Source organism: Takifugu rubripes, chromosome 6, assembly GCF_901000725.2.
Source record: "Takifugu rubripes chromosome 6, fTakRub1.2, whole genome shotgun sequence".
NCBI lineage: Eukaryota > Metazoa > Chordata > Actinopteri > Tetraodontiformes > Tetraodontidae > Takifugu > Takifugu rubripes.
Genome location: NC_042290.1, coordinates 12,803,768 through 12,825,592, shown reverse-complemented (window position 1 = coordinate 12,825,592; position 21,825 = coordinate 12,803,768). Strand labels below are relative to the sequence as shown.

Below are 21,825 nucleotides of genomic sequence, written 5' to 3'. Positions count from 1 at the left end.
CACTTCAACTTTAAGCAAATACAAAGTCAATGAGTCCAACTGCCTTTAATATATCAGGGGGACATTTTAGGTAGGAAATGGCACACCTCAGGTGTTGGGCAGGGGCAGAACCTTTAGAAGACCAGGGGCAGAGACAAGACCAAGAATGACCAGGAGATGCCGTCCATGCATCCAGATAGCTCCTTGAGCAGCTCCTTGAGCAGCTCCTTGAGCAGCTCCTTGAGCCAAGCCGCTTGTCCAACCCTTTACCAGGCTCCAGGTAGTTTCTTGCCACAAATTCGATCTTCAGAACCATCAGCCACTGCGTCAGATTCAAAGGGGTGATCTTGAAGATGATCTAAAGAGAAAGGATAACCGATGAGTGCTACTTAAAGATTAAAATGTGGGCATCAGAAAGGGGTCTTCCTGGCAGAGGCTCCACATAAAGGATCATCAAGTGTAAAGACATTGGCACCAGCAGCCACTCACTCTCCCAAGGAGACACTGAGGAACAGAACTGACCATATCACAGACAAGACACTGCACGTCACAGGGAGCAACAGATGGGTTTTCTGGTTCAGGTACAGACTAACGAGTGACCAGCACAGACAGAGCCATGGTCCTGGGTCATGGGGACTCAAACACCTCACAATCCAGACCATGGAAGTCTGCGTTGTCTGCTCCACATTGCAGGAAGTGGCTCTACAGAGAAAGGCACCCTTGGGGTTCTCAGTAGGAGACGTTCTGGGAGTAGTTGCAGTCCAGTTGGGAGAAGGTCATCGTGGACCATCTTCAGCAGCCACGAACCAGCGGCACCAACGGCTGCTGCTCCCTAACCTGGTCTGGAAGTGACACACGAGATGTCCTCACCTTTGTGGACAAAAAACTCAGCCCATAGGACATTCCAAGGAACGTTGGACCCAGTAAACTTCATTTGGTTATAGCCAAATGTGTAAGTTAATAAGTTAAAGAAGTGTGAATTATTTCACCTTTGGAATAAAATGTAAAGACACTGAGTAGCAGCAAAAACAAAGACTTTATCTTAAACCTATAAAAACTGAGTAATGAGGACAAATTTTTGGGGTTAGCCCTGATCATGTGAGGAGCAGAGAGGAGGGCAGCAGGAGCAGAGAGCAGCAGGAGCAGAGAGCAGCAGGAGCAGAGAGGAGGGCAGCAGGAGCAGAGAGCAGCAGGAGCAGAGAGCAGCAGGAGCAGAGAGGAGGGCAGCAGGAGCAGAGAGGAGGGCAGCAGGAGCAGAGAGGAGGGCAGCAGGAGCAGAGAGCAGCAGGAGCAGAGAGGAGGGCAGCAGGAGCAGAGAGCAGCAGGAGCAGAGAGCAGCAGGAGCAGAGAGCAGCAGGAGCAGAGAGGAGGGCAGCAGGAGCAGAGAGGAGGGCAGCAGGAGCAGAGAGGAGGGCAGCAGGAGCAGAGAGGAGGGCAGCAGGAGCAGAGAGCAGCAGGAGCAGAGAGCAGCAGGAGCAGAGAGCAACAGGAGCAGAGAGGAGGGCAGCAGGAGCAGAGAGCAGCAGGAGCAGAGAGCAGCAGGAGCAGAGAGCAACAGGAGCAGAGAGGAGGGCAGCAGGAGCAGAGAGGAGGGCAGCAGGAGCAGAGAGCAGCAGGAGCAGAGAGGAGGGCAGCAGGAGCAGAGAGAAGGGCAGCAGAGCAGAGAGGGGCAGCAGAGAGCAGCAGAGGAGAGAGCAACAGGAGCAGAGAGGAGGGCAGCAGGAGCAGAGAGGAGGGCAGCAGGAGCAGAGAGCAGCAGGAGCAGAGAGGAGGGCAGCAGGAGCAGAGAGCAGCAGGAGCAGAGAGGAGGGCAGCAGAGAGCAGCAGGAGCAGAGAGCAACAGGAGCAGAGAGGAGGGCAGCAGGAGCAGAGAGGAGGGCAGCAGAGAGCAGCAGGAGCAGAGAGCAGCAGGAGCAGAGAGGAGGGCAGCAGGAGCAGAGAGGAGGGCAGCAGAGAGCAGCAGGAGCAGAGAGCAGCAGAGCAGAGAGGAGGGCAGCAGGAGCAGAGAGGAGGGCAGCAGAGAGCAGCAGGAGCAGAGAGCAGCAGGAGCAGAGAGGAGGGCAGCAGGAGCAGAGAGAAGGGCAGCAGGAGCAGAGAGGAGGGCAGCAGAGAGCAGCAGGAGCAGAGAGCAACAGGAGCAGAGAGGAGGGCAGCAGGAGCAGAGAGGAGGGGCAGCAGGAGCAGAGAGGAGGGCAGCAGGAGCAGAGAGGAGGGCAGCAGGAGCAGAGAGCAGCAGGAGCAGAGAGGAGGGCAGCAGGAGCAGAGAGCAGCAGGAGCAGAGAGGAGGGCAGCAGAGAGCAGCAGGAGCAGAGAGCAGCAGGAGCAGAGAGGAGGGCAGCAGAGAGCAGCAGGAGCAGAGAGCAGCAGGAGCAGAGGAGGGCAGCAGGAGCAGAGAGGAGGGCAGCAGAGAGCAGCAGGAGCAGAGAGCAGCAGGGAGCAGAGAGGAGGGCAGCAGGAGCAGAGAGCAGCAGGAGCAGAGAGGAGGGCAGCAGGAGCAGAGAGAAGGGCAGCAGGAGCAGAGAGGAGGGCAGCAGAGAGCAGCAGGAGCAGAGAGCAACAGGAGCAGAGAGGAGGGCAGCAGGAGCAGAGAGGAGGGCAGCAGGAGCAGAGAGCAGCAGGAGCAGAGAGGAGGGCAGCAGAGAGCAGCAGGAGCAGAGAGAGCAGCAGGAGCAGCGAGGAGGGCAGCAGGAGGCAGAGGAGGAGGGCAGCAAGAGAGCAGCAGGAGCAGAGAGCATGCAGGAGCAGAGAGGAGGGCAGCAGGAGCAGAGATGAGGGCAGCAGGAGAGCAGCAGAGCAGAAGAGAGCAGCAGGAGCCGAGAGGAGGGCCGCAGGAGCAGAGCAGGAGGGCAGACCTGAAGCAAGCAGGAGCAGAGCCAGGAGTAGCGCAGGAGCAGAGAGGAGGGCAGCAGGGAGCAGAGAGAAGGGGCAAGCAGGAGCAGGAAGGAGGGGCAGCAGAGAGCAGCAGGAGCAGAGAGCAACAGGAGCAGAGAGGAGGGCAGCAGGAGCAGAGAGGAGGGCAGCAGGAGCAGAGAGCAGCAGGAGCAGAGAGGAGGGCAGCAGGAGCAGAGAGCAGCAGGAGCAGAGAGGAGGGCAGCAGAGAGCAGCAGGAGCAGAGAGCAGCAGGAGCAGAGAGGAGCAGGAGCAGAGAGCAGCAGGAGCAGAGAGCAGCAGGAGCAGAGGAGGGCAGCAGGAGCAGAGAGGAGGGCAGCAGGAGCAGAGAGCAGCAGGAGCAGAGAGGAGGGCAGCAGGAGCAGAGAGGAGGGCAGCAGGAGCAGAGAGGAGGGCAGCAGGAGCAGAGAGCAGCAGGAGCAGAGGAGGGCAGCAGGAGCAGAGAGCAGCAGGAGCAGAGAGCAGCAGGAGCAGAGAGGAGGGCAGCAGGAGCAGAGAGCAGCAGGAGCAGAGAGCAGCAGGAGCAGAGAGCAGCAGGAGCAGAGAGGAGGGCAGCAGGAGCAGAGAGCAGCAGGAGCAGAGAGGAGGGCAGCAGGAGCAGAGAGAAGGGCAGCAGGAGCAGAGAGAGAGGAGGCAGCAGGAGCAGAGAGAGAGCAGCAGGAGCAGAGAGCAGCAGGAGCAGAGAGGAGGGCAGCAGGAGCAGAGAGGAGGGCAGCAGGAGCAGAGAGCAGCAGGAGCAGAGCAGCAGGAGCAGAGAGGAGGGCAGCAGGAGCAGAGAGGAGGGCAGCAGAGAGCAGCAGGAGCAGAGAGGAGGGCAGCAGGAGCAGAGAGGAGGGCAGCAGGAGCAGAGAGCAGAGCAGCAGGAGCAGAGAGGAGGGCAGCAGGAGCAAGAGGAGGCAGCAGGAGCAGAGAGGAGGGGGAGCAGGAGCAGAGAGAGCAGCAGGAGCAGAGAGGAGGGCAGCAGGAGCAGAGAGCAGCAGGAGCAGAGAGGAGGGCAGCAGGAGCAGAGAGCAGCAGGAGCAGAGAGGAGGGCAGCAGGAGCAGAGAGCAGCTGGTCAGTGATGGTGTCGGGTCGGTCAGATCCAGCTCATGTCGACCACGTTGCTCTGCAGGAAGTTCTGCTTGGAGTTCTCAGGGATGAAGTCCCAAACCCGCGTGCACGGAACATGGATGGTACCGTAGAAATATGCTGGGGGTTCTCGTCTGATGGTCCACAGAAAGGAGTTCAGGTCCGACTGCTGAAAGAGGAGCAAATGGATCCTGACTGGATTCATCACCTTCATCAGTGATGTCAGCAGATCACCTGCGTCATGACACCACCAGCTGGTCACAACAGGTTAGCTAATGTGGGTAAACAAACTAGCAAAGAGTGACTGACCAGCGGTCAGTTTTCCACCGCTGAACAGGAACTGAATCATCGGGTCAGAGTTCAGCCTCCACTGGTCCGCACGGACCAGAAGAATCAGGCAGGACTGGAGAACCGCGCCGGCCGCGCCCCGCATCGTGTCTCTGCACCCTTCGGTCACGTGTTTCCGCGGCGCTGCTCCGGGTCCGGGTCCAGGTCCAGGTCACGTCTGTTTCGGCTCCACGCGGTTTCGCAGAGCGAGCTGACGAGACACGCGCATGCGCTTGTGTTCTTTTCTCGTGCGAGAGAAAGAGCGTACAACTTTCCATACTTCGAAAAAGTTTGGAAACGCGCGCGCGTCCGTGCGTGTGTGTCGGTGCTCCACCTCCTCGTCCACCCCTTCCTCCATGAACGCGGTTAGGGTTAGATGGAAGTCAAACATCTTAATTTTACCCGTGACGTCATCCATCTTTTCCGACTCCAAAAGAAAACACACTTCCTGTTTTATACAAGCTTTATTTACAAGTTGATTGGCAGGTTTTCCAGGAAAGGACTGGAAATCACCGGAAACTCCAAAGATCTCTCCTGTCAGCTAACTGGACTCGAGGAATCAGCTCCAAAGATTTCTGAGGAGCAGACTTTGCTTTGATTTGTAACATAAATGTGGATTTAACTCTGTAAGATGAGGCAGCAGCTCACGGGGAAATGCTGCCCCCTACCTGCAATGGTGAGAATGGACGGCTGACAGTTCCAAACTAAAACCACCCGGATGTGACGTCACACCTGACAACCCCCGTGTTATTAAAGTTAAACGTGTGCTTTTTTATCAACAGGAAAAGAAAAATCTGCTGTGCTGAACACTGTTTCCTCCCTCCGCTACTGTAACAGAATAGGTGACACGATAAAGACACTAATATAAAAATGTAATAACACTGCTGTACACTGGCAAAAGAATAAATAAGCCATCAAGATAAAATGCATCAATTTCACAAACCTGCAGGAGAAAAATAATAATAATGGGTTGAGAGGAGAAGCTCCCATTAATCCTGATGAATCTGGTCAATTTTCTTTTAAAAGAGGAGTGGAGATGGTTCTGGTCACCAGCCTGTCTCTGGTCACCAGCCTGTCTCTGGTCACCAGCCTGTCTCTGGTCACCAGCCTGCCTCTGGTCACCAGCCTGTCTCTGGTCACCAGCCTGCCTCTGGTCACCAGCCTGCCTCTGGTCACCAGCCTGCCTCTGGTCACCAGCCTGCCTCTGGTCACCAGCCTGTCTCTGGTCACCAGCCTGCCTCTGGTCACCAGCCTGTCTCTGGTCACCAGCCTGTCTCTCGCTCATGTCTTTAAAAAGGCACTAAACTGGAGGATCATCTCTCTCTGGGATTATTTACCTGTACAAGCAGCAGGCAACTAAAAACCTCACAACTTAGCTGTTGGCCAGAATCCAGGTTTGTGCATTAGCCTGCACGGGCTAACACACAGTTAGCATCATGGCGCTAACTGTCAGGAGGCTAATGGGGGCTTTCCTCACATGTAACATTGTTAATCAATAAAATGATCGACTTTGTCGACCTAAGTTTGAATGAAAAGGTGAAAAAAGGCCAGAGAGCAGCTGCAGGCGTTTGTCTTGTGACAGACCTTCCAGACATCTCCGGGAAAGTTCCAGGTCTGACGGGGATGCACGCCGATGGCGAGGGCTGACATTGGCCAAGCTCCGCCCCCTCAGGGTGCAACGGGCGGTGGTTTGGAGGGATGAACAGACAAAGGGAGGAGAGAGGAAGGAAGGTTCCTGTCCTGCGCTGCTGAGGAGGTTAGTGCGCATGCTGTTGCCATGCCGACCACACAAAGTCATGCAAACACAGGGCGCTGGTGGGAGGCCGAGCTGAACCGAGCCGCACCGGACCCGTTCACAGCCGGGTCAGTCATGCAGTGACATCACTGTTGGGGGAGGAGACAGAGACAATGTTGAGAATGTTAGCAGGACATGGACAGAAAGACAGGGGGCAGTGAGACAGAGACAGATGGACACGGGGCAGTGAGACAGAGACAGATGGACACGGGGCAGTGAGACAGAGACAGATGGACACGGGGCAGTGAGACAGATGGACACGGGGCAGTGAGACAGATGGACACAGGGCAGTGAGACAGAGACAGATGGACACGGGGCAGTGAGACAGATGGACACGGGGCAGTGAGACAGAGACAGATGGACACGGGGCAGTGAGACAGATGGACACGGGGCAGTGAGACAGAGACAGATGGACACGGGGCAGTCAGACAGAGACAGATGGACACGGGGCAGTGAGACAGAGACAGATGGACACGGGGCAGTCAGACAGAGACAGATGGACACGGGGCAGCGAGACAGATGGACACGGGGCAGTGAGACAGAGACAGATGGACACGGGGCAGCGAGACAGATGGACACGGGGCAGTCAGACAGAGACAGATGGACACGGGGCAGTCAGACAGATGGACACGGGGCAGTCAGACAGAGACAGATGGACACGGGGCAGTGAGACAGATGGACACGGGGCAGTCAGACAGAGACAGATGGACACGGGGCAGTGAGACAGAGACAGATGGACACGGGGCAGTCAGACAGAGACAGATGGACACGGGGCAGCGAGACAGATGGACACGGGGCAGCGAGACAGAGACAGACGGAGGCAGAGGTGGACTGAGACACAGACACTTTCATTAAGGAGTCATCTGTTAGTCCTGGATGTGATCTGCTCCATTAGGAAGGAGACCAACAAAGCTGGACCATTGTCCATCTCCCTGTGGTTAGAGGTGCTGCCTTGCTCCAGGTGACCTTTACCTGAGAGCTCAACCAGAAAGGGGCTGTATTAACCTGCCTATCGCCCCCTAGTGGCGAGGAGGAACACATCCTCCTGCCACTTATTCTATTATTTAAACTGGGACAAGGAACCCATTCAGACGAGACCCAAAGTCCAGTTGAGAGCAACTGTGCAGGACAAGGTCCTGAATGAGAGGGAGGACAGAGTTGCCAGGCGTGTCAGGGCTGACCGAGATGAGGAGTGAAGGGTTCATGTTATGTGTGTCTGGTCTCCTGGTGTCCAGGTAGAGGAGAGACATCCTGTCTCTCTAACTGAGGAGAAACTGGAGAAAGAGGAGGACGTAGAGTGGCGCGGAGAAGGTGTCTGCAGCTACGCTGCTGCCTCTACCTGGCGGACGCAGGCTGGACGTGGCCTGGATAGGTGCGGCGGGCACTGGTGGCCTGTCTCTGCCGGGCCAGGAAGGACTGACCGGAGCCAGTGTTGGCGAGTCTGTCTTCAGCCGCCATCTTCTGCAGGGAGATACCCTGAAAAAGATGGATGTACTGATCAGGTCACGTCCGCAGGTACAGCCGAGAGGACAAACCACATTGTCCACAAGCGCGACAGTGATGAGTGTTGGACACACATGTCCCATTTCCTATGCTAAGCTAATTAGCTGTCTGAGTGTGGGTCCATGTACCATGTTGTACCACGCCGACACAATCATCTTCTCCTCATAATCCCTTTGACCTTTGGCCTTGTCCATCTCCTTCTGTTGGGAGACAAACAAAGGCGTCGTGGACTCATTCATTGTCCCTCGTGTCCAAAAAGTTCTCCTCAAAACGGGGTGAGAACTTTAAGGAAATTGTGGCGAATCATCATTTCCCTGATGTGCTGCTCACCTCCAGCGAGTGCAGCATCCTCTCCTTCTCCTGCAGCTGGTTCTTCAGGGCCTGGACCTCTGGACCTGAGCCCTGGTTCTGTTTGGGGTCCAGGGTCCGAATCACCTGGAGAGGACACACTGGCTCATGATGGTGGGACGTAACTATGGTAATGGCGAGGCGTGAGCAGACACTCACACTCTTGGCCTTCTCCAGGTATTTCTTGTATCTCTCCTCCATCTGCTTCATGTCTTCATCTTTCTTCTTCAGGGCTTCCTCCAGCTCGTCCACTCTCTGAGCTGAGACACCAGGGTGGAGACACCAGGGTGGAGACACCAGGGTGGAGACACCAGGGTGGAGACACCAGGGTGGAGACACCAGGGTGGAGACACGGTCAGAGCGGAGCAGGACACACGCATCGGCCTGAGATGTTCCACACTCACTGCTGCTGCTGTACTTCAGTTCCATCTCATCAATGAAGGAGGTCTTCTTCGACACCTCGTTGCTCAGCTCTCGGACCTTCGCCCTGATGAAGACCAGAGTTTTAGACGCCGACCCAGAAATCGCATTTAAAGATGTCGGTGAGACTTACAGATTCTCCTCATACTTCTTTTTAAGGAGCGAAGACTGAAAAGCAAAGACAGGTTTCAGCAGAATATCACAGCCCTACTTTTCACCTTCTCCAACATTCCCAGGCCAGCTGGGGGACACGTTCTAACCTCCAGACAACAATGGAACATCTGACCAGCCTGAGACGGGTCAGATGGATCGGTACTTATGGAAGAGAACCTTCTGTCCTCAGCCGTGCTGGACAGAGGGAAAGAGCTTACATCTTCAGCCGTGGAGCCCTGCTCCTGCAGAGACTTCTGCAGCTCCTCCACCTGACTCTGCTCCTCCATCAGACGTTGATTAATCAGCCTGATGAAGACCAGCCAGCATCAGAAACAGGTGAGGGTCCAGAAGAGCCCAGAGTCCTGCTGGTGCTCACCTGTTCTCCGTCTCCAGCTCGCTCGTCCTCCTGCTGGCGTCCTCCATCAGACTCTGCAGCAGAGCGATCTTCTCGTTGTCTGAACCTTCCTGGGACAGTTTCAGCATCTTGTTCTCATGCTGCAGACGGATCAGATGCTCTCTGGAGGGAGGGAGGCAGGCAGTCACAGACGGGCAGCAACAGACAGGTAGTAACAGACAGGCAGCAACAGACAGGCAGGCAGCAACAGACAGACAGCAACAGACAGACAGGCAGCAACAGACAGACAGGCAGCAACAGACAGACAGCAACAGACAGACAGGCAGTCACAGACAGGCAGTAACAGACAGATAGGCAGCAACAGACAGGTAGTAACAGACAGGCAGCCACAGACAGACAGCAACAGACAGGCAGCCTTTCAGCTTTACAAACGAAGCTCGTTTCTCTTCTCTGAAGAAGGTGAAATGATGTGAAACAGGACTCCAGTCCAGGAGGCCCTGGAGCAACTCTGGACTTCCCAGCAGACCCAAGACTGTACGCACACATCAAGCAGGGCCTCCCAGAATGCCTGCAGATGCCCCGCCCCCTCGGCGAGTGGGTTACAGACTTGGTCTGCGACCAGCACCCTCAGTCTGCACCCTGCACCCTCAGTCTGTGACCAGCACCCTCAGTCTCCACCCTGCACCCTCAGTCTCCACCCTGCACCCTCAGTCTCCACCCTGCACCCTCAGTCTGCACCCTGCACCCTCAGTCTGCACCCTGCACCCTCAGTCTGCACCCTGCACCCTCAGTCTGTGACCAGCACCCTCAGTCTCCACCCTGCACCCTCAGTCTCCACCCTGCACCCTCAGTCTGCACCCTGCACCCTCAGTCTGCACCCTGCACCCTCAGTCTGTGACCAGCACCCTCAGTCTGCACCCTCAGTCTGCACCCTCAGTCTGTGACCAGCACCCTCAGTCTGTGACCAGCACCCTCAGTCTGCACCCTGCACCCTCAGTCTGTGACCAGCACCCTCAGTCTGCACCCTGCACCCTCAGTCTGTGACCAGCACCCTCAGTCTGTGACCAGCACCCTCACTCTGCACCCTGCACCCTCAGTCTGCACCCTGCACCCTCAGTCTCCACCCTGCACCCTCAGTCTCCACCCTGCACCCTCAGTCTGCACCCTGCACCCTCAGTCTGCACCCTGCACCCTCAGTCTGCACCCTGCACCCTCAGTCTGCACCCTGCACCCTCAGTCTGCACCCTGCACCCTCAGTCTGTGACCAGCACCCTCAGTCTCCACCCTGCACCCTCAGTCTCCACCCTGCACCCTCAGTCTGCACCCTGCACCCTCAGTCTGCACCCTGCACCCTCAGTCTGCACCAGCACCCTCAGTCTGCACCAGCACCCTCAGTCTGCACCCTCAGTCTCCACCCTGCACCCTCAGTCTGCACCCTCAGTCTGCACCCTCAGTCTCCACCCTGCACCCTCAGTCTGCACCCTCAGTCTGCACCCTCAGTCTGCACCCTCAGTCTCCACCCTAACCCTCAGTCTGCGACCAGCACCCTCAGTCTGTGACCAGCACCCTCAGTAAACCATAAAGGTGCAACCATCGGTCATGTTGTCCAGGTACCTCATCTCAGGTGTGGTGATCTCAGCAGCCAGTGAATCCGAAGCACCGCTGCTCGTCAGAGGAAGCAGACCTGAAACAGAAACAGGGCGCCATCAGGACAAGGTCAGCCGACCACACGGCCGCAGGTGTCCTAGAGGTGCACCTGATGTGAGCTGGCCTTCCTGGGCCTGAACACAGTGCAGCTCTTCAATGGTCTCCTTCAGAGAGTCTCGTTCCGTCCTCATTCGCTGCAGAGAGAAGACAACCAGCTGATTCAGCAAATATTCCTGGACTGGATCTGATCAAAGCCTTGGTTTAATGTCGTCCGGAGGCACTTCTGATCAATCACAAGGTGGTGCTGAAGCAGGCTACGCACGTCCTTTTCTTTCTGGAGAGAGTCCACCTTCTCCTTCAGACGTTTGTACTCAAACTCCATCTTGTCAGCTTTTTTGGACTCTTCAGACAGTTTGTTCTGGAGCTCCACCACCTGTGCAAACACAGGTGAGTCACTGAGGAGGTCACATGACGCAACATCAGGCCGACATGGCTGCCTGTCAGACACCTGTCTCTTGTAGGTCTCCAGCTGGCCCTTGGCAGCATTGGCTTTCCGAAGTTCCTCCTCCAGACTGACGTTAGTCTGCATCAGCACTGTGTTCTTCTCCTCCATCAGTTTATTCTGGACAGACATTTACAACCTTTATTCAACATTCTAGGTGTGTGTGTGTGTGTGTGTGTGTGTGTGTGTGGACATTTTGGCTGGTCCTCCCAACATCAGAGGGTTCAGACTTGATTTGAAGGTTGGTTAGAAGTGGGTCTGTCAGGGTCAAGGTCAAGGGTCGGGGGTCAGTTGGGATGTTTGGGCTTGAGGTGAGGGGCTGAGGATGTATTGACTATGAACGTCCTCACAAAGATTGAAGAGCAAGGATGTGTGTGGGCCACCTGTCGTCTTAGCAGCCCCATGTCCTCCAGTTTCTTCTTGTAGTGTTCCACAGTTCCCTCCAGCTTTGTGACTTTGTCTGACGAGTGCCTGAAAAGCATAAAGACATGTTGAGAAAGGAGAAGAAGGCCGAGCCGAACAGGCGAAGACCCCCTCTGCAGTTGGGGTTGGCCGTTTCGCTGGAGCGCCGTTTAGCACCAAGTAGCATCTTAAAATAACTTTCGATGCAGATGTTCTTCATGGTAGCATCAACTGAACCACCACAACAACCTTCCGAAGCGCCCAGCCACCACAGCAGAAGGTCAGCTGGAAGACTGGGACAACACCGTCAACCTGATCAACCTGAAATGTTCAGGATTTTGTCCAAAAAGGTTTTCTTTCCAAATCAAAACATGTTTTTACAGAGTTCAAAAAGAAATTTGCACTTCCTGTAACCAAGGTAGTTTTCTCTGTCAACTGGACTGGGTTTCTTCTCTTGAAGACGTTTCGCCTTCTATCCAGAAGGCTTCTTCAGTTCTGAAATCGCTTGGGAGAGAGCTTGAAAATATATAGCCCCTGTGGACCATTTGCATGCTAATGATCCGGGTGGTCACCTGAGAGTCGTTAGCAGGGTCGTTGGTCGGGTCGTTCACCTAGTTTCTGTTGAGGTGTCTCCCCTTTGTCTGCTGGGTCACATGGTGATGAGTCACTGGGTCTCCTGGAATGGTGTGAATGTTTGTTTTGCTGTTGGAAGGAGTGGAGGACTGCATTGTATGTGGGTGATAGGAAGTGCCTCAGGCCACCACCTCTGTTCAAGGATGGTTTCTCCAATTTAACATGGATAGCTTCCTTAACCCCCCTTTCAAACCAGCGGTCTTCTCTGGCCAGTATCCTTACTTGGCTGTCCTCGAAGGAGTGCCCACTCTCCTTTAAGTGTAAGTGGACTGCTGAATCCTGACCCGAAGAGGTGGCACGTCTGTGTTGTGCCATTCTTCTGTGGAGAGGTTGTTTGGTTTCCCCAATGTACAGTTCCTTGCATTCCTCCTGGCACTGTACAGCATAGACAACATTACTTTGTTTGGGTCTTGGTGTCTTGTCCTTTGGGTGTACTAACCTCTGTCTGAGAGTGTTGCTGGGTTTGAAATGAACCGGTATGTCGTGTTTCTGGAGGATCCTCCTAAACTTCTCCGAGACTCCAGACAGGTAGGGGATGGAAACGCTGCGACGTTTGTTTCTCTCCTCCTCTCCTTCGCTGAGGTCTCGCTTTCTTGAGGTCCTGGTGAAGGCCCAGTCTGGGTAGCCACATGTTTTGAGAGCTGTCTTAATGTGGTCCTGTTCCTTCTTTCTGCCTTGGGATGTGGTGGGTATTTCTCTGGCCCGGTGTTGGAGGGTTCTGATCACTCCCAACTTGTGTTCCAGTGGATGGTGAGAGTCAAACTGGAGGTACTGGTCAGTATGTGTAGGTTTTCTGTAGACTTCGATGGTGAGATTTCTGTCCTCAGTGATCTTGACCGCGCAGTCCAGAAAGGCCAGACTGTTTCCTTTTACATCTTCCCGGGTGAATTTTGATGCTGTAAAACATTTTGCTTGGGCAAGGCGAAACGTCTTCAAGAGAAGAAACCCAGTCCAGTTGACAGAGAAAACTACCTTGGATACAATGACCTGGATGACTGAGAAGTTACACAGACACTTCCTGTAAGTTAGTGCTGCGGCTGTAGATGAAGAACAGGAGTGGGGTGTGTCTACAGGCTGATCAAGGTCCCAACCGTCTTCAGGGGGTCTCCTCACCTGAGGACGTCCATCTCATCTTTGAGTGACTGAGCTTCGTCAGCGAGCGTCGTCAGCTCCTCGTTCTGAGACTTCACATCCAGCAGCTCCTTCTCCAGCTCTTCGCAACGGATGCGGTAGTCGTCTTTGGATGCTTCCAACCTGCCGGAGAAGAATGAGTGGTGATGGCTCCCAGCTGAAGCTAATCCTCTGGTCAGCCTGAGCAGCTCCTCACCTGAAGGTTTCCTCCTGCAGCTGCTCCAGCTGTGTCTGCAGCTGCAGATGCCTGCGTCCTGCGGGGCTGTTGATGTCCTCGATGGAGTCTGACTGGTTGAGTCTCTCCATCAGAACCTGGTTTTCAGCCAGCAAACTGCTCTTCTCCTCCTGCAACGCTGCCACCTACAGGATGAAACGGAGCAGAACTATAAAGAGATGGACCAAGCAGGAGGAAAAAGGTGGTGTGTAAGACAGGATGGAGTACAGAGAGCAGGTTTCAAACCGCAGCTATTCACACTCACTCAATGTCAGGTCATGTGGCAAAACAAACACAGCAAACCAACACGTCATGTCCAGTTTGATGCTACCTTCTCAACGCCGTGGACGGAGGATCAAACGCACACAGAGCCAAGCCCAAGCAAAATGTTTTACAGCATCAAAATGAGGCAACTCGGTCGCCCGGGTCACATGACCGGTGCAAAAATGCTAACATGTAGACAGAAAGACTGCAGCCACCACCCCATTGGCCTGAGTTTGGAGTGTGTGGAGCCACCTGCTGGATGGTTCTGGTGCCAGAAAATGGCGACATCAAAAAGTGATTTTAATGTGCTGCAACTTTCCTATCCGCCATTCTAGGGGCTGATCTGCACCATCCTGCTGAACTTCGGACCTTTTTATCCCTTTCAACATTAGAAATGTGTGTTCGTCATGCAGTTAATGGGAAACTGAGAAAGGGAAGTGTGACATCATCAGAGCGCGACGTTCCCGACTGACGTCCTGGTGTGACTGGTGTTCAGTCCTGTCGGTCTCCATCATGCTCGCTGTCTGGTGTTGCTATAGAAACGTCACACACCCAGAGCTGAGGCATGTTAGTGAAGGTGTGGCAGTTGACACCCCCACTGCCGTGCACAAACACGTGCACACACATGCAAGCATGATTGGGGTGATAAGCACACATTTTCCACACAGCAGACATGGAGGAGGAGGAGAAAAGGAGTGTGGATTTACCCTCTCCTCAAGCTCATTAAAGTCTAACCTCAGCCTATCACGCTCCTCTTGGACACGGAGGGCCTTTAAAGGAGGCAGACAGTCAGCAACGCGCCACACTCAGCCGGCACAGCGGTCCTGCCCGGCTGCACGTGTCACGGAGGACCACCAGTGTTGGGTTGTTACTCACATCATCACTCATCAACAGGTTAACCCTAACCCTAGGCCGCTGCCCCCATCTCTTACCTGACACCAGGGTTCCCCTCATCTTTCTTCCAACAAAATCACAGAAAAACATGCTAACGTGCTAGCTGCTGCTCTGATGCCTGCCCTTCTAGCTGCTCATGGCAGTAATAATTGAATTTTGACTAAAAACATTCTTTTCATACGTAGCAACCGGTAACGTCCCAACACTGATGTCCAAGACAACATATCTTCAGCACTTTTTCATAAAATAAGCCTTTTCCATCTCATCCACAGAGCAGGAGGACAGAAAAGGGCCTGATGTGGCCACCCTGAGGTTACCTGCAGGTCCAGCTCCCGACACCTCTGAGAGATCTCTTCTTTGGTGGCCAAAGCATCGTTTAGCTCCTCCACCGTCTTCTTCAGCTACAACACATCAACACACACCTGTCAGGCACTGAGGGAATGCAAGCTGACCAGGTAAACAGGTGACCAGCTGACCAGGTAAACAGGTGACCAGGTAAACAGGTGACCAGCTGACCAGGTAAACAGGTGACCAGGTGACCAGCTGACCAGATAAACAGGTGACCAGGTAAACAGGTGACCAGCTGACCAGGTAAACAGGTGACCAGGTAAAAAGGTGACCAGCTGACCAGGTAAACAGGTGACCAGGTGACCAGCTGACCAGATAAACAGGTGACCAGGTAAACAGGTGACCAGCTGATCAAGTGACCAGCTGACCAGGTAAACAGGTGACCAGCTGACCAGGTAAACAGGTGACCAGGTAAACAGTTGACCAGCTGTCTAGGTAAACAGGTGACCAGCTGATCAGGTGACCAGGTAAAAAGGTGACCAGCTGACCAGGTAAACAGGTGACCAGCTGATTAGGTGACCAGGTAAACAGGTGACCAGCTGATCAGGTGACCAGCTGATCAGGTGACCAGCTGACCAGGTAAACAAGTGAACAGGTGATTGGCAACATGGACTGGCCCTGAGTACCTGTCGGTCCAGATCCACGTACGAGTCATTTCCACCGGTAACTGGAGTCTCTTTGCTCATCAGCTGTAGACACACACACACACACACACACACACACACACACACACACACACACACACACACACACACACACACACACACACACACACACACACACACACACACACACACACACACACACACACACACACACACACGTTCAGTAGCTGGCCGGCCTGTAACTGCAGCAGTAGCATCTGTCAGGTTACCTCTTGGATGGCTGTCATGACAACATGCTGCACTGACTCCTCCATCATCATTATGGTCTGGATGTATTCTACAGAACACAGAAGAACCATGACACCCTCTCACACTGAGCTCTGGCTCTCACCTTTGGGAGCAGCAGGAGAGGGAAAAGAGCAAATCTATGCAGATCAGAGATGTAACAATCGTTCACCGATGCAGAGCACATTCAGCAGGACGAGAGACAGACAGGAGAGAGACAGACAGGAGAGAGACAGACGGGAGAGAGACAGACGGAAGAGAGACAGACGGGAGAGAGACAGACGGGAGAGAGACAGACGGGAGAGAGAGACAGACGGAAGAAAGAGACGGGAGAGAGAGACAGACGGGAGAGAGACAGACGGAAGAAAGACAGAGACGGGAGAGAGACAGACGGGAGAGAGACAGACGGGAGCGAGAGACAGACGGGAGAGAAACAGACGGGAGAGATACAGACGGAGAGAGACAGACGGGAGAGAGAGAGACGGGAAGAGAGACAATGACGGGAGAGAGAGACAGACGGGAGAGAGACAGACGGGAGAGAGACAGACGGAAGAAAGACAGACGGGAGAAGACCGCCGGAGAGGAAACAGACGGAGAGAGACAGACGGGAGAGAGACAGAACTGAAGAGAACATACGGGAGAGAGACAGACGGGAGAGAGACAGACGGGGAAGAGAGACAGACGGGAAGAGAGACAGACTTGAGAGAGGACAGCACGGTAGAGAGACAGACGGGAAGAGAAGACAGACGGGAGAGAGACAGACGGGAGAGAGACAGACGGAGAGAGAGACAGACGGAAGAAAGACGGGAGAGAGAGACAGACGGGAGAGAGACAGACGGAAGAAAGACAGACGGGAGAGAGACAGACAGGAGAGAGACAGACGGAAGAAAGACAGACGGGAGAGAGACAGACGGGAGAGAGACAGACGGGAGAAAGACAGACGGGAGAGAGACAGACGGGAGAGAGACAGACGGGAGAGAGACAGACGGGAGAGAGAGACGGGAGAGAGACAGACGGGAGAGAGAGACAGACGGGAGAGAGACAGACGGGAGAGAGACAGACGGGAGGAGGAAGACAGACGGTGAGAGAGACCAGACGGGAGAGAGAGACAGACGGGAAGAGAGACCAGACGGGGAGAGAGGACAGACGGAAAGAGAAGACAGACGGGAGAGAGACAGACGGAAGAGAGACAGACGGGAGAGAGAGACAGACGGGAGAGAGAGACACGGGAGAGAGACAGACGGGAGAGAGAGACAGACGGGAGGAGAGGTAGACAGACCGGGGAGAGGAGACAGACGGGAGGAGAGAGACCAGACGGGAGAGAGACAGGACGGAGAGAGAGGAGAGAGGACGACGGAAGGGAAAGACAGACGGGAGAGAGACGACAGACGGGAGGAGAGAGGGACAGACGGAGAGAGAGGACAGGACGGGAGAGAGAGAGACAGACGGGAGAGAGACAGACGGGAGAGAGACAGACGGGAGAGAGACAGACGGGAGAGAGAGACAGACGGGAGAGAGACAGACGGGAGAGAGACAGACGGGAGAGAGACAGACGGGAGAGAGAGACAGACGGGAGAGAGAGACAGACGGGAGAGAGACAGACGGGAGAGAGACAGACGGGAGAGAGAGACAGACGGGAGAGAGACAGACGGGAGAGAGACAGACGGGAGAGAGAGACAGACGGAAGAAAGACAGACGGGAGAGAGAGACAGACGGGAGAGAGACAGACGGGAGAGAGACAGACGGGAGAGAGAGACAGACGGAAGAAAGACAGACGGGAGAGAGACAGACGGGAGAGAGAGACAGACGGGAGAGAGACAGACGGGAGAGAGACAGACGGGAGAGAGAGACAGACGGAAGAAAGACAGACAGGCTGGTCAGTTGGTGCTGCATCTTTAGACGCCCTTTAGGTTGGGTGGTCCAGGGGTAACTCAGCGTTACCATGGTGACAGCTCCTCAGAAAGAACTTGTTTAACTGTGAAAGCACCTCAAACTCATTTAAGGGATTAAGCCTGTCACCCCCCCCCCACACCCTCCCCCCCCCCCCCCCCACCCACACACACCCCCCCCCACACACATACCACCCCCCCCACACCCAACCCTCCCCCCCCCACACCTACCCCACACACACACCCCTACCCCCCCCACACACACCCACACCTACCCCCCCACACACACACACACATACCCCCCCACCCACACCCCTACCCCCCCTCCCACCTTGCTTCTGCTCACAGTTGACAGCACAGCCCAGGATCAGCTGCAGCATCCTCCCCAGCTCCGCCGTGTCTCCGTGCTCTCCCACCAGGGTCACGTCCGGTAAGGTGAAGTCGTTGATGTGCAGCCCCAGAACCTGCAGACACAGACCAGCTCCTTCAGGTACTGAGCAGGAGCAGGAGCAGGGGCAGGAGCAGGAGCGGGGGGGCGGGGGCAAGCAGGAGCGGGGGGGCGGGGGCAAGCAGGAGCGGGGGGGGAGACGGGGCGAGAGAGGGCCATTCACAGTGAGAGGAGAGAGCGAGCAGCCCCCGAAGTGTCTGAGGATGCACCGACACCGATCATCTGATGGATCTGATGGATCTGAGCTGATGGATCTGATCTGATGGATCTGATGGATCTGATCTGATCTGATGGATCTGATCTGATCTGAGCTGATGGATCTGATCTGATCTGATGGATCTGATCTGATCTGAGCTGATGGATCTGATCTGAGCTGAGCTGATGGATCTGAGCTGATGGATCTGATGGATCTGATCTGATGGATCTGATCTGATCTGAGCTGATGGATCTGAGCTGATGGATCTGATCTGATCTGAGCTGATGGATCTGATCTGAGCTGAGCTGATGGATCTGATCTGATGGATCTGATCTGAGCTGAGCTGATGGATCTGATCTGATGGATCTGATGGATCTGATCTGATCTGAGCTGATGGATCTGATCTGATGGATCTGATCTGATCTGAGCTGATGGATCTGATCTGAGCTGAGCTGATGGATCTGATCTGATGGATCTGATGGATCTGATCTGAGCTGATGGATCTGATCTGATGGATCTGATGGATCTGATCTGAGCTGATGGATCTGAGCTGATGGATCTGATCTGAGCTGATGGATCTGATCTGAGCTGAGCTGATGGATCTGATCTGATCTGAGCTGATGGATCTGATCTGATGGATCTGAGCTGATCTGAGCTGATGGATCTGAGCTGATGGATCTGATGGATCTGAGCTGATGGATCTGATCTGATGGATCTGATGGATCTGAGCTGATGGATCTGATCTGATGGATCTGATGGATCTGATCTGAGCTGAGCTGATGGATCTGATCTGATGGATCTGATCTGAGCTGATGGATCTGATCTGATCTGAGCTGATGGATCTGATCTGATGGATCTGATCTGAGCTGATGGATCTGAGCTGATGGATCTGATCTGATCTGAGCTGATGGATCTGATCTGAGCTGAGCTGATGGATCTGATCTGATCTGAGCTGATGGATCTGATCTGATGGATCTGATGGATCTGATCTGATCTGATGGATCTGAGCTAATGGATCTGATCTGAGCTGATGGATCTGATCTGAGCTGATGGATCTGATCTGATGGATCTGATCTGAGCTGAGCTGATGGATCTGATGGATCTGATGGATCTGAGCTGATGGATCTGATGGATCTGAGCTGATCTGAGCTGATGGATCTGATCTGAGCTGAGCTGATGGATCTGATCTGATGGATCTGATCTGATCTGAGCTGATGGATCTGAGCTGATCTGAGCTGATGGATCTGATCATCTAGTGCTGCCTGACCACTGTGACTGTTTGGTTGTGCGTCTGCTCACACAAACAGGAAGTGATGTCAGTGTTGTGACGTGTGGTTGGTGAGCTGCTGGAGACCTTCAGCAGACAGGTGCAGGTTCTTGCTCTCACCTCCTGGTTGTAGTCCAGGATCCCTTTCAGGACTTTCTTCAGGTTGCTGATCTGAACAGCAGATGATTCCACATCAGCAAACGCAGACAGGAGGTCAGGAAAGAGTCAGAGCTGCCAGCAGCCTCACCTTTAACCTCCAGTTGTCTCCAACCTCTGGCTTGATCCTGCTGATCCAGGAGTCGCTGAAGTACGCTCCATCTCTGCCGGTCACACAGGGAGGGGGGGCAGGTCACACAGGGAGGGGGGGCAGGTCACACAGGGAGGGGGGGCAGGTCACAACAGGGCCGTGCTTCACACAGCAGAAGCTTCTGGAATAAAACCTACATTTTCTGGAGGGCCTGAGCCATGACCACGCCACTCGTCAGGTCTTCCACCGTCCTACATGGAGCCTCTAGGCCGAAGGTGTGGATCTAACCCCAGGAGAACAGACGCAGGTGAGCAGGAACAGATGCAGGTGAGCAGGAACACAGACAGGTGAGCAGGAGAACACAGACAGGTGAGCAGGAGAACACAGACAGGTGAGCAGGAGAACACAGACAGGTGAGCAGGAGAACACAGACAGGTGAGCAGGAGAACACAGACAGGTGAGCAGGAACACAGACAGGTGAGCAGGAGAACACAGACAGGTGAGCAGGAGAACACAGACAGGTGAGCAGGAGAACACAGACAGGTGAGCAGGAGAACACAGACAGGTGAGCAGGAGAACACAGACAGGTGAGCAGGAGAACACAGACAGGTGAGCAGGAGAACACAGACAGGTGAGCAGGAGAACACAGACAGGTGAGCAGGAACACAGACAGGTGAGCAGGAACACAGACAGGTGAGCAGGAACACAGACAGATGAGCAGGAGAACACAGACAGGTGAGCAGGAGAACACAGACAGGTGAGCAGGAACACAGACAGGTGAGCAGGAGAACACAGACAGGTGAGCAGGAGAACACAGACAGGTGAGCAGGAGAACACAGACAGGTGAGCAGGAACACAGACAGGTGAGCAGGAACACAGACAGGTGAGCCCGTTCTTCAGGTGAGGGTCCACTCCACATTGACCCCTCTCCTCCGAGGTATCGCAGACAGAACAAACATCCGTTTCTCAGTCTTCTAACCACCAACGCGCTTCATCGTTGTGCACCTGTCAGACTATTGTGAGGTCACAGGTGTGTGAGGAATGCACGCCGACCACATACGAAAGATTCCACACACACACACACACAGACAGACACACACAGAGACAGACACACACACACACACAAACACACACACGGGTCCCGGCTGGAGGTAAAGGGACACACGTGTCGCGGGTTCGAGTTGGGCCAAACACACAGATGTGCGCGAGAGGAACCACCTGAAAATCCCACCTCGTTCAGGATCTCCCATCTGGGCCGGTCGGACCACAGGGGCAGGATCCCGACACCAGGCAGTCAGTTACCGATTTAAAACGATCGTAGCAACGCTACGAACTCTCGGTTCGAGATGTCAAAATGTACGTGACAGTGTCCTAAACACGAAGGCGGTGGATTAAAGCGATTTGGGCCGGAACTGGCAGTAAATCATAGTCGCGGCTGGTTTAGCAGTTTGGACACCTCACCAGTTAGCGAACAGCTGGCCTGCACACGTAACCAGTGTCATTCTACCCAGTTAGCATCCTGCTAACAGCCTGCTAGCCCGTGTGCTAGCCACCTCACCATCCGCCAAATCAGCCCGAAAAACAGCCGATATACGGTCACTCACCCAAGTTAAAAGGCTTTCACACAGCTCCATTCGATCCAGGGTCTCGAGTGTACTCATCGTTACCTGACAAAGAGTGTCTGCGGCGGGCCGAGCGCTAACAGTCGGCTACATGTACGGCCGAGCTCCGTTCGATGTTCTGGGTGTCAGTCAGCACAGCAGCAGCCAATAGCAGCTCAGCCCGTCACTTCCGGGGGAGGGCTTAAAGTTACCCAAGAATATTTAAATAGAACCAAAAACGCAAACTTAAGAATTGTAAAGCGCATTAGATTTTTCTGAAAAGGCCTGTAAACCGTTAAAATGTTTTTTTTTTATTCTTTTTATTTCATTTTTTTTACCTTTATTTCAGCAGGAGAAAATTTCAAATCTAATTTCCTTTTCAAATCCAACCAGTATAAAAATAAGAGATTGGCC

The 21,825-nt window shown here is 54.4% G+C and overlaps 1 protein-coding gene across 6 annotated transcripts; it reads right to left on the bottom strand.

Annotated features, from left to right (window-relative positions):
- Nucleotides 1–28: 28 nt before the first annotated feature.
- LOC101062371 (hook microtubule-tethering protein 3) lies at nucleotides 29–21,600 on the bottom strand. 6 transcript variants are annotated; one of them, XM_029837844.1, is made up of 26 exons: nucleotides 21,415–21,600; nucleotides 20,008–20,093; nucleotides 19,811–19,883; nucleotides 19,684–19,734; nucleotides 17,984–18,116; nucleotides 15,748–15,815; nucleotides 15,500–15,562; nucleotides 14,843–14,926; nucleotides 13,350–13,513; nucleotides 13,136–13,276; nucleotides 11,371–11,458; nucleotides 10,994–11,107; nucleotides 10,808–10,918; nucleotides 10,595–10,679; nucleotides 10,453–10,522; nucleotides 8,860–9,000; nucleotides 8,702–8,789; nucleotides 8,464–8,498; nucleotides 8,315–8,397; nucleotides 8,070–8,170; nucleotides 7,893–7,997; nucleotides 7,691–7,762; nucleotides 7,399–7,535; nucleotides 4,247–6,148; nucleotides 4,046–4,171; nucleotides 33–337 (listed from the first exon to the last, which is right to left on the bottom strand). In XM_029837844.1, exons 1-24 carry the CDS (start codon nucleotides 21,469–21,471, stop codon nucleotides 6,133–6,135), a joined length of 2,166 nt encoding a protein of 721 aa, XP_029693704.1. In that variant the 5' UTR covers nucleotides 21,472–21,600; the 3' UTR covers nucleotides 33–337; nucleotides 4,046–4,171; nucleotides 4,247–6,132. The 6 variants fall into 6 exon arrangements, with proteins under 6 accessions (XP_029693702.1, XP_029693704.1, XP_029693703.1 ...); XM_029837843.1 differs by having other exon boundaries at nucleotides 4,046–4,106; XM_029837845.1 differs by having other exon boundaries at nucleotides 4,046–4,103.
- Nucleotides 21,601–21,825: the final 225 nt, after the last annotated feature.